Source organism: Crocuta crocuta, unplaced genomic scaffold, assembly GCF_008692635.1.
Source record: "Crocuta crocuta isolate KB4526 unplaced genomic scaffold, BGI_CrCroc_1.0 scaffold96, whole genome shotgun sequence".
In the NCBI taxonomy this organism is placed as follows: domain Eukaryota; kingdom Metazoa; phylum Chordata; class Mammalia; order Carnivora; family Hyaenidae; genus Crocuta; species Crocuta crocuta.
This window is the reverse complement of record NW_027531522.1, coordinates 730,015-742,716: the sequence shown is the minus strand read 5'-3', so window position 1 is coordinate 742,716 and position 12,702 is coordinate 730,015. Positions and strand designations below refer to the sequence as shown.

Sequence of the window (12,702 nt, the reverse complement as noted above, 5' to 3'; positions counted from 1 at the left end):
GGAGAGAAGTCAAATGAACTTGAAGAAGGCTGCAGAGATAATAACACTTGATCTGAGTCTTGGAGAATAAGTAAGATTTAACCAAGTGAAGCAAAGAGATATGACATTCCAGGAAAAGGAAATGGCAGTAAGGAGACCCAAGAGCATAAGAATAGAATTTTCTGAGAATGAAAATAAAATAGTCTGTTGTGATGAAAATGGGTATGGGAAAGTGAAAGAACACAACACTAAACATGTGGCCTGGGCTCACCTTTGAGGGCATTATTATTATTATCATTGTTATCATCATCTGACCCAGAACTATGGTTAAACTTTTCCGATAGCATAAATCCTGGACAATTGCTATTACTGATGGGAAAGCATGTATTTCTCAAGTGTGTCAGGACAAAATAGACTGAAAACTGCTGTAGGAGCCATAGCATATCCCACCTGTGGTCCAGAAGGATGTCTGTGGGTTAGAGAAGAGACGGAAATGGATGAGCTAGAAGCTGTTATGAAAAGACACATAGGAGAAACGTCATGATCAACTGAGTAGGAGAAGTTGAATGAGGAGAACAAAATTAAGCAATGAAATGAGCCACCACTCTGAGCTCTGAGCCACTCTGGTAGTGTCAGAAACAGGAACAATGGAGGCGCACAAGGACAGTCCCTTCACCTGCATGGTGCTCTGCTCCTTGGTGGCCAGAGACAGGACCCTGAACTGCTTGATCCCCATCCCTCGAAGGGGCTTTCAGACCACATGGAGACTGGCTGAATTCCTGCATGGAAGCGAAGAGGGCACCACATGAAGGTGACTGCCCTCACCGACTCTCTCTGTAGACAAAGAAAAGAGTGTAGATTGAAGAGGCCACCTCTTGTTTTGCAAAGTTAGTATCGTCCAGGAGTCTGAGAAACAGTGCTAAGAACCCTGAAGCTCTGCTGTCCCTGCACAAGACCTTGTAGTCTGAGCCTGTCATAGGCGCCACCCTCTTAACTTGATTTCTTTCCTTTAGGGCCAACTCTGTGACATGGAACCCACACAAGATGATGGGCGTCCCTTTACAGTGCTCCGCTCTCCTGGTTAGAGAAGAGGTACGTCTTTCCTGGCTCACAGCCCAGTCCACCCATGGAGTTCTGTAGAGTAAATGTGTGTAGTGTCAGAATCCTAATACAGGATGATTTCACAGCCTGGAACAGTGAGCCATATCCAAAAAGGGGAAATTGTTAATGAGGATGATTATGAGATCCTCTTATGTCCAAGTATAGGAGAGTTATATTTTGAGTTGATAAGACAGGCATGTTTCATACATGGCTAAACTGTACTTGTGAAAAAGGCGTAGAATGTTACATTGTACTCAGCAGGGTCAACAATGCATCAAGAGAAACTTAGCATTCAAAAAAAAAAATTAATGGGTTTAAAAGAAGTAGAGTTCCAAGATGAAGAAGGTGGTAGTCTCCCCCTGTCCTCTGGATAAACCATGCCTGGAGTTGTTTGCTTAGGTCAGTGCCAAATTGCATATGGGGCCTCATCAGGCTAGAGTTCCAATGATGAGCAACAATTGGTGAATGTGTGAGAGATGTGGTTGAAATGACTAAAGATGTTTACTCTAAAAAGAAAAAGAAACTTAAAAGGCTGAGAAGATGGCAGCCTTCTGCCTTTGAGTTTAAATGACCCTCAATTGGAAGAGATTTGTTTGTTTTTCTTGCAGCTTCAGGGAACTGGGTCTGTAGCCCTGGTCATAATGATTTGATGGCATAATTGGAATACTCTATAATTGAACTTCTGACTTTGGTCAATAAAAGGAAAGCTTTTCTAAAAATTAAGCTTCCCCCACTTAGTGAATGCTTTGCATAGGAATAAATTCACCACCAGGGGGAGGTGACTGGAGATTGGACAGATACTTATTAGTAAAGGGAGAGAAAAGATTCCTTCATTGAAAAGGAACAGAATAAAAGCTCTAGGATCCCTTCCAAATCCAAGAGTTTATATGCTCTGACAGCATGTCCCTTAACGGAGATATAAGGAATAAGATCATTGTATAAGACCATATTAAGTATTCTGTGATAAGAGAGTTCTGGGTTTGAAAAATCTTGAGATATTTCAGGGACACCTGGGTGGCTCAGTCGGTTAAGCGTCCGACTTCGGCTCAGGTCATGATCTCATAGTTCATGAGTTTGAGCCCCACATGGGACTCTGTATTGACAGCTCAGAGTCTGGAGCCTGCTTCAGAATCTGTGTCTCCCTCTCTCTGCCCCTTCCCTGCTCACACTCTGTCTCTCTGTCTCTCTCTCTCAAAAATAAACATTAAAGCAAATTTTTAAAATAAAAATAAATTTTGAGGCACCTGGGTGGCTTAGTCGGTTAAGCGTCCGACTTTCACTTAGGTCATGATCTCACGGTTCGTGGGTTCGAGCCCCGCGTTGGGCTCTGTGCTGACTGCCAACTCAGAGCCTGGAGCCTGTTTCAGTCTGTGACTCCCTCTCTCTCTGACCCTCCCCTGCTCATGCTGTCTCCCTCTCTCTCTCTCTCTTCTAGAAATAAATAAATAAATAAATAAATAAATAAATAAATAAAAACATTAAAATAAAAATAAATTTTAAATGGGATATTTTAGATTAAAAAGAGGTAAAAGCAAGAGTCATTACTTCAGGGCACATCAAAGCCTTTAATAGGCTGATATATATTGCAAATATCTTTAAAGAAGGAATTTATGAGGTAGAATTTCCTAAATTTATTTGACCATGGAAATTTCTTTTACAACTATATCATCACATTGCAACTATTAGTGTATTTAAAATTGTTTGCAACAGGGGTGACTGAGTGGCTCCGTTGGTTAAACATCTGACTCTTGATCTCAGGTCAAGTCTTGATCTCAGGGTCCTGAGTTCAAGCTCCATGTTGGGCTCCATGCTGGGTGTGGAGCCTACTTAAACCAAAGTAACCTGCAACATAAATGGTCTATAATTTTTAATGGCTTGGAATCAGGATATTATCAAGACCCTTTACGTGAAAAACATCATGTTTACTTATCTTTTTGTGTAATGAGACTGCTGCTGGCCAACCTTTGAGAGGTCATGTGTTTTGGTTTCTTTTAATGTTTATTTATTTATTTTGAGAGGAGCTGGAGGGGCAGAGAAAGAGAGAGAATCCCAAGTACCGGCACTCCATTACCGCATCTTTATACTCCACCGTTTGTGGTAGTTACAGTGGGATATTTCATTGACAGTGATAATTAATTTGCCCTAACACCAGAAGCTTCCTATGGAAAATGGGTGGCAAAGTGACAGAACTATTCCAAAGAACACTGAATGAATCATGCTGTCTGACTAAAGCAGCATTGCCGGTCTCCTCGCCAGAAACCCCACCACATTTTAATTTGTCACGAACCACAGGAAGCCTCTGACTCTTTCCTATCTACAGTACAATTGTGCTTTTACAGAATGCTTGGCTTTTTTTTTTTTCTTGTGACTCATGGAAAGCAAAGCAAAGACTAAAATGTGATCATCTAGTTGAAGTTAGAAGTGAGAGTTCTTTAAAAAAGAATTTATCCAAACTCACACAAAATGTAATGCAACTAAAATCATAACAAGGACCTGAACAACCAGATGGTAGGCAATAAAACTGGTCTCAACCCTATAGTTCAGGCTCCATTTGCAGTGGAATTCATTGTTATTCTTTTGAGAGAAAGGGAGATTAAATTAAGTAATTAAATCAAATAATTGTAATGGCGTGGTAGAATGACATTGGATTTGAAAAAGGAAATTCACTTGAAGACCAATACGATTGAAAATTGCAATTGGATTCCATTTTGTTTTGTTTCATGGTCACAGAAACTTGGCATGCAAGCTCACAAAAGGTGCCACTAGTCCTAAGGGAGACCCCCCCACCCCAGAGTGTGGAATGGTGGTAGTGAGGACCAGCTTCTACTGGGTCCTTGGGACCATGGGTGGCTCAGTCAGTTAAGTGAATCACTCTTGGTTTCAGCTCAGGTCATGATGTCATGGTTCATGAGACTGAGCCCCATGTCAGGCCTGAGCTGAGTGTGGAGACTTCCTCTTTCTCTGCCCCTATTCCTCCCTCTCTCTCTTGCTCCCACTCTCTCTTGCATAAATTCCAAATAAATGAATGAACATTTGTTTTTTAAATGCAGTACTGATGTTCTAACCACTCTTGAGAGGAGAACATGGCATTTCAAAGATTGGTTATATAGGGGCGCCTGGGTGGCTCAGTCGGTTAAGTGTCCGACTCCAGCTCAGGTCATGACCTTGCGGTTCANCCCACGAACCGCAAGATCATGACCTAAGCGAAAGTCGGACGCTCAACTGACTAAGCCACCCAGGCGCCCCTAAAATTGTTTTTAAAAAAACAAAGATTGGTTACATAAGACATCTCAGAATAACAATGGCTTTATTTTTTTAGATTTCAGCATATAAAAATAAGAATAAACTATATTAAAAGCTATGACTTCCAAAAAGGACTCAAACCCTAACAGCCAGATGATAAAGTACTTTAACTAAGTACAAACAAAACACTAAAGTAATCACACTATTAGTATTTTACAGAACGAAAGTTTCTAAAATATTAATTACAATAAAATCAGAACATCAGGACGTTCCCTCAAAGAATCAACATTATACTCTGTTATGATTGTTTTTAAATAAATGCAGTCTCATAAAAAGGAGAGTAAAAGCATACAGTTCATTGTTGTTAACCTGAAGTTACATTTGACACTGAGCCCTTTATCCCACAAGGCTGGCCTATCCCAACAGCTCATAGTGTCTGGATATTGGCCCCATTTAAAAAAAAAATTGATTCTTACTGCTTTCTTTCTCCAGGAAATTCAGTGTCCCTTGAAAATTTTTTTCTTAGTAGTTTTCACCACCATGTAAATCTAACAGAATACCTGATCAAGTCAGTATAGTCTCCTAAGTTTTCCCATCTCTTTTAGGGGTTGATGCAGAGTTGCAACCAGATGCATGCTTCCTACCTCTTCCAGCAAGATAAACACTACGACCTGTCCTATGACACCGGAGACAAGGCCTTACAGTGTGGACGCCACGTCGATGTTTTTAAATTATGGCTAATGTGGAGGGCAAAGGTGAGCATGTGTAGATCGGCTGCATGTTGACTAAAGACAGAAACTATATCTGGTGACCCTTATTATGAAATTAAAAACTGATTTCCAGGTTGCAAATTACCCACGATTAAGTTTCTTTAACCCTGTATCTACATATCTGCCTTCTACATGGGTGAGAACATAAGCCACATTGCTTCTAATGCTCACTCATCTAGAAAACAAGTCCGGGCTGGTTTATACGGCAGGACATCTGGATTCTTAAGAGGTGTTTTGTTCTTGCTGTTGTTGGCTCTCAACTCTTGGTTTTTACCTAGTGATTGATCCCTCGGGGTGGTTGGTGCCTTATTTTTGTTTGGAGGACAAAAATGAAAAGTCAAAACCCCACCATGATAAGCCTGCTTTTGACATTTCAAGGGATAACCTCTAGTTATAAAGCCTTTTAAAAACCCTGGAACTACCCAGTAACCTCCATTTGTTCAGTTTCTCTGTTGACCCCAGCACTGAACTATAGATGATCACTCCTCTCAGAAACAGAGACTCTGTAAGTGAGAGTGCACAGTACTGGCTGGACCTAACTGGCACCCTCAAAGAACATACCCGAATGCTGAAATGTAAGCGGGCTGGAAAGGTCTAAGATTTTATTTTTAATTTTGACCAGATTCCTAATTTCAATGTCACAAATCAGTGACTTCCCACCTGGTTTCATTTACCTCCCACAGGAGGGAATGGTCAGAGCCAGCTGGACACGCCAGAAAAATCCAACTGCTAGAAAAACCCAACTACCAAAAGAGTGCACAAGGGCAACTTGACAAAGGAAACCAGAAAGGGAGAGTTTAGAGGAAGGCAGGCATGCCCCGAGGTCCGGTACATTTGGGAGCAGGGCCCCAAAGGTAGCTATAAGCTTTCTCAGGAGCCTCCACAAGCAGGTGACGGTTCAATCCCAGGGGACAGAAGACATCAGGAAGGAGAAGCCAGAGCACTCTCTTCCCCTTGTCTGTGTGAAGAGGAACCATGTCTACAGCAACGAATTCCATGTGTTATTCTTTATAAAATGTTTCAAAGTAGAACTGAATTCCTTGAACAGTTAGAGAGGTGGATGGGTAACAAGAAAATGAGGGGGCTTGGCAGTGAAATAATGCAGTCAACAGCAATTTTATGGAATCTTCTTTAAATCCATCCAGGAAGAAAGGCAATTTAAATAGAAAGATGGTCTCATTTAATGCAAAAATAACTCTTCCGTGGTTTCCAGGGATGGCTGGGCTCCCTATTCTTCAGATAAGCCTCCATAGTAGTATTTGCTCTCTCTGAATTTCCTCTAAGTGTTGCTAAGTATCCAGCAGCCACCGGCAGTTGTTACCTCGTAAAGGTGGTATGAGGGGTGGGCTTCCATCCCTTGAGCTGGCCAGGGGCCCCTTCCTCTCTTGAAAGATGAGAGCCTGCAAGGACACTGACTTGGACCCCACCAGCCAAGACAAGACTCATTCTGTTGGCAAAGACACTTTCATTGGGCAAAACATAAATAAATCAAGAATGGTAATTATTGCCATACTCTCAAGTTATTCTAACGTGAGTAGGTTTTTCATTTCATTGATTGGTGGGAATCAAAAATGATGGACATAAATATCAGCTAGGTAGTTGAGGAAAGCCTGAGCTCTAAATATTGTTCAGTATCATCCTTTTTGTCTCCTTTTCCTGTGGTGTTCCTGTTAAGATGATGATCATTAGCTATATTTACACAGAAATGTTCCTCTCATGGTTCATCAGTTCCCGCTGCTCCGTTTCTGTCTGAAGCCGCCTCGCCAGCATGAGGCAGCGGTTGGTTGTAAGAGAAATAACTTGGAGGACATCAGGTGTGAATTAAACAACAGGAACAATCGAAGCCTGAAATAAGCAGAGGATCCAGTTTCTAATGGGCTGAAATAAAGGCACCAGAAGAGGGAATAAGAAGGGAAAAAAGAACAATCCCAGCAACCCCATAGTTTGTGGGGTTAGTTTGTGGGGTTAGTTAGTTTGAGAAGTTTAACTTCTCATGCAAAACCTTAAGTATCTAGCCACGGAAATGGCAGAAACTGCCATTTGCTTTTCAACTTAAAGCTGCACGTTTTGCAAAATGAAATGATAATAATTATAAAAGCCATAAGCTCAGTCCTACAATCCAGATGAGGGGCGAGGGTAATCACCCTCCTGCGTTCCCAGCTCCCTACTGATGCCAGCCAGGGAAGAAGTCCTCCTGTCCTAAGAAGAACTGTGAAAGAGTTCGTATGACCTTCCATCTTGTATCCCCTCAGGAATGACAAACCAATGCTGAGGAGGAGCCAGCATCAGTCTGTTATCAGATCTACCTGGAAAATGCAATAGTAAGGTGAACCCATAGTTTTCTCCTTAGCAGTACAAACCACAAGAAACACAGTAACCTAAGTATAAATATTGCTTAATCTGTTAATGACTGATGGAGCTAAATGCATTAATGATAGCATCAGATTAAGCCCAAGATAACTTGATGAGAACAACTGTGTGCAAAAAAAAAAAAAAAAGCCTCTTGATGTGGATGCTAGGAGGCATTCTAGACAGACACCTAAGCCTGTCATAAGCAAAGTCCCCGCCTGCCCTCAATTCTGTTCTTACATAGTAGACCTTTCATTTTGTCTGCATTTAATTAGAGAATGCTAAAACTTGATGATTATTTTCCGGATGTCACAGATTTCCATAGTTGTTAAAACTAAGTGTAGATAGGGGTGCCTGGGTGGCTCAGTTGATTAAGTGGCTGACTCTTTAGTTTCGGCTCAGTTTTGGTCATGATCTCACAATTCATGAGATTGAGCCCTGCATTGGTCTCTGTGCTGACTGAGTGGAGACTGCATGGGATTCTGTCTCTCTCTCTCTCTTTCTTTCTCTCTCTCCCACCCCCCCAACCCTTCCTCCACTTGCTTGCATGAGTGTGCTCTCTCTCTCAAAATAAACTTTTTAAAAAATTTTAAAAACTCAGTTTGGATGGATGGATGGATAGATAGATAGATAGATAGATATAGAGATGCAGGAAGGAAGGAAGGAAGGAAGGAAGGAAGGAAGGTAGATGAACAAACCTTAATTTTAGGCCTGAAAGGATGGCTTAATAATATAACTACCTAGTTTTCATAGTACATCTCTGTTTGTATATAGTTATGCAAATTATACAAATTAGCAGGTTTCCCTATAGTTTTCTGTGATTGGCCTCCCTCATTGAAAATGTAGATAACAGAGGGACTGACAAATGGCTGAGAAAAAAAAAAATACCTGGATAAAACTATTAAAGGGAAATTGATGCCTGGCTCACTCTTTGCTGAGTAACTGAATGTTCATTTTCTCTTAAAATATTAATTTATTTTAATAAGTTAGATAATGAGCATCTGTTATTGTGCCTGATGCTGGATGGGATGAGGGGGCCACAATTTTCCAGATGAGATAAGATAAATGCACAGATAAGCATCACAGAAGACAGAATATAACTGGTTGTAAAAGAAACCTAGACGCACCTCCCCAGAAGTTTGAGAATGGGGAGCCCATCCCAAGTTTGAGAGCCAAGAATGATATAGTAAGAGGTCACCTTCAATGAGTTCCAGGGTGGCTCAGTTGGTTAAGTGTCCAACTCTTGGTTTCTGGTCAGGTCATGATCTCACAGTTCATAGGTTTGAGCCCTGCATGGGGCTCCACACTGGCAGTGTGGAGTCTGCTTGGGATTCTTCCTCTATCTCCCTCTCTCTCTCTGCCTCTACCCCCTTGCTCTCACTCTCTCTAGAACAAATAAATAAACTTAAAATTTTTTTTTTTTAAATGGGTCACCTTCCAGAAAGGTCTAGAACAGGACAGGTAGAATACATAGGATTTCAGCCAGTGGAGGTGGGAGGAGACTGTGGGACGCAGATCTAGCAGGGGCTCTCCTGCATACTCTGATGGTAGTGGAGAGTCCAGGTTGCTAGAAAAGTAATTAGGGAGTTACCACCCAGATAAAAATAGGGCCTAGGTAGGGGGGCAGCTGTAAAAATGGAGATGGTAGCAAAGGATTCGATCATTATTTCAAACCCAGCATTTCTGGGGCCTGAGAGCATTAGACAAGGGTTTTAAGAAGTAGAGAAGACTCGTGAGTAGCCCTGATGGTGTCAGGCCCCGGAGACCACACAGCAGCAGTAGCTGAACGCTGGGAGACAGTAGCATCACTGAAGATGTGAATACACACCATGTTCATCATCCTGAAATTCCAACTTGGGGGTCTGGGGTGGGACCCGAGAATCTACATTAATAATGCAGTTCATCTGGTGCTGATACAGATGGTTCCTCAGAACATCCTGTGTCAAAACACTGCCCCAGGGATTAAAAGTTACACTTCCATTCATTCATCCACTCATTCAGCCAATGTACCTTGAACCCCTAATGTATGCCAGCCCTGCTGGCATGATGGAGACTGTAGTGAACAAAGGAAATACCAGTCTGTGCCTTTGTGGAGTGTCCATTGCAGCCAGATCAGTCTAAACCAATCCTAAGTGTGTAGGCAATGAGGGAGAAAGTAAAACCACCTCTCTCCCAAAGCTCCCTCAGCATAACTCTGATACTGGGGTCCAGACTTCCACTTAGGCGTGCCCCTCAGAGCCTTTAGCCTCCTTCATAGCAACCCAGGTCTTGGTGATAAAGTTTTCCATGTGCTGTTGTCATCCTCAGAATGAGAACTGTGTGGCGTATGATAAGCACTCAACATATATTTGATGAATGAATGCATTTTGGAGAATCTCATAAAAGCCTTCTAAACCATGGAAATAAAACATGGATCTTTTTCTCATAAGTACCCAATATGAAGAGAGGCCAGGCTTCTAAAGGCACACTAGAGTTCCCTGTGTCACTCCCCCCTGTACCTCTTTAGCTTTCAATTAATGAGATAATCAGTTTATCATCTTAAGTGAAGTCCTAGACTAGCAAAGGCCAGAAGACTCCCATTCCAGTCTCTGAAAATCCTACTACCTTTCGATACACTCACACTCATTTTCAGAGCATCCATTTTACCTTACCATGTCCCTGTATGGGAGATCAGGCAGGTACCACCATTCCCATGAGAACAGTAAGATTAGCCAAGGCCATGTGCCTGGACAGGATCAGAGTGCTGCTGGTCCCGGCTATATCTTGGATCAGATACGTGCAAGTTTAATTCCAACTCTAGAGTGCTCCAAAGGATCCAGTTTGGAGAACAATTAACTTCCCTCCCTCCTACCTAGGGTCCATCCCCAAGTGTACCCAAACTGCCAGGTCAGTCCAAACCAACCCCAAATCCTTGGTACCATAGAGTCATAGAGTGCATGGTCTGGTCTGAGTATTCAGCTTCAGGGACCTTCCTTGGAGCCATCAGGAACAAGTCAGACTCCTTGGCCAATCAAGTAGGGCAGCAATCTCCATAGAAATGATTTCTTAACCCATCAGATTTCTTTTTTTGCTTCAGATGTTAAAGTCACTGGCCATGCTACATCCCCCTTTTAGCTGAGATGATGAGACTATAAATAAGAACATTGGCCCATCTCATGTCCATTACAGCTTCTTCCTCTAGTTTCCATGTTGGATTAGTCACTGGTTGGCCTGTTCTAAGTGCTCCTGGGATGAGCATTAGCTGTTTGTCTATGCTTTCCATTAGCGCTCCATAAATGCTGAAAGAGTGAGGAAGAAAGCCATTTTGAAAAGTAAGTCCCCGAAGTGTCCTGAGACTAGTTAAACAGCACCAGTCTAAGGCTGTAGTGTTGTTTCTCACAAGTCCAGATCTTGGGCTTCCAGAGCCGGAAACTAAAAGACCTCTATGATAATGTTGGCCTGTTACAAGCATGTAAATCATTTGTCCCCAAAGGAGAAATCTAATGAGCTTTGCAGAATGACAGGCGGACAAAGCATCTGTGTGCCCCCTTAAGATGAATACATTCATTTGTTGAGCAAATATTCATTGACTACCTACCCTATTTGTTCCGTAATGAGGGTACATTGGTGAACAAAAGTGTGGTCTGGAAATGGTAAATTTTCATGACGGGCAGGAGCTAACCAGGCGTGCTGGGGGGCCTCTGATGATGCTTCTTACCCGCAGGAAGAGAATAGCCCAGTCTCCGGTCATTCATGACTTCCATAATCACCCCTCAGAATGGCAGAGGCAAATTTTCCCCTTGAGTAATCAAAATAATTGCCTAGAGAATGGGAGCTCCAAAAGAAAAGGAAACCACCGTGAAGAGCTGTGACGACATGAAAGGAAACAAAAACACCTGAGGGGACAGCATTAAAAGAGAAGTAATCACCAGAAAAGCCTCTGGAAACACAATCTTGTGCAAGGATAGTATGGAGCAGAGCTGAGCCGGAAGTGGCAGAAAGACCTTCAATCTCCAGAGGGATTTGTCCCAAAGAGCTCACCCGCCTTTCTCAGCCCGCCTGATAAGCTTTCCTCTTCTCTTACTCAGGGCACCACTGGGTTTGAAGCACATATTGATAAGTGCTTGGAGCTGGCAGAATATTTATACAACATCATAAAAAACCGAGAGGGATATGAAATGGTGTTTGATGGAAAGGTATGTCTTCTGATCTATATGATCCCAAAAAGTTTAGTCAATTCCAATTCGTTTTTTTAATGTTGTTAAATGTTTATTTATTTATATTTAAAGTTTCTATTTAGAAAGATAGAGCATGAGCACAAGAGAAAGCAGAGGAGGGGCAGAGAGAGAGAGAGAGAGAGAGAAAGAGAGAATCCCAAGTGGGCTCCGTGCTGTCAGTGCAGAGCCCAATGCCAGGCTCGATCTCATGAATTATGAGACTGTGACTGAGCTGAAATTAAGAGTTGGACACTTAACCTACTGAGCCACCCAGGCACCCCAACTATAATTCTTATCATTGATTTTTTTGTGTGTCACTCATGTACTGTTCAGGTAAGGGGGACCATTACAAAGGAGAAGCTGGGGTTCTGAGCTGGAGTAAAAACTCAAACTCACAAAACAATAACTCTGTATATTGTGAGAGTCAGGCACTCCAAAAGTGATTATGGATTTAAAAGTAGGAATTCTATTCAGAAGTTGCAGAATAGATTTGAATGGCCTTGGAATTTTCTAAATTGCCACCATGGGCTAAGTGTGACTCTCACTTTCCTCCTTATAGCCTCAGCACACAAATGTCTGCTTCTGGTACGTGCCCCCAAGTTTGCGTGTCCTGGAAGACAATGAAGAGAGAATGAGCCGCCTCTCAAAGGTCAGTGATACAGGCTTCTCTGGTGTGTACATGGATGTGTACATTGAGCCTTTCATATGCATGGCACGCGTATGCCTCTAGGAGAAATCCAACCTCTGCCTTGGTGTGCAGGCCCACTCTCCTTCTTGAGGGCTCCGACAAGAACTGGCATACCCAGACTTTTAACTGCCCTATTTGCTTCTTTTTTCTGTTTAAAAAAATTTTTTATTAGAAAAAAGTTTTAATGTTTATTTTTGAGAGAGAAAGAGCGTGTGCACACATGCAAGCAGAGGAGGGGAAAGAGCGAGTGGGACAGAGGATCCAATGCAGATTCTGTGCCAACAGCAGAGAGCTTGATGTGGGGCTCAAATGCATGAACTGTGAGATCATGACGTGAGCGGATATCAGACGCGTAACCTACTGAGCCACCCAGGCA

General features: G+C 42.4%; 1 protein-coding gene across 1 annotated transcript in view; it reads left to right on the top strand.

Moving 5' to 3' along the window:
- Positions 1-12,702, top strand: part of GAD2 (glutamate decarboxylase 2) — a 78,603-nt gene that overhangs the window by 58,172 nt on the left and 7,729 nt on the right. Inside the window, exons 12-15 of the mRNA XM_077772438.1 lie at positions 993-1,071; positions 4,929-5,078; positions 11,510-11,617; positions 12,198-12,287. Coding sequence (XP_077628564.1) covers positions 993-1,071; positions 4,929-5,078; positions 11,510-11,617; positions 12,198-12,287 — 427 coding nt within the window. The remainder of the gene's footprint in view (positions 1-992; positions 1,072-4,928; positions 5,079-11,509; positions 11,618-12,197; positions 12,288-12,702) is intronic.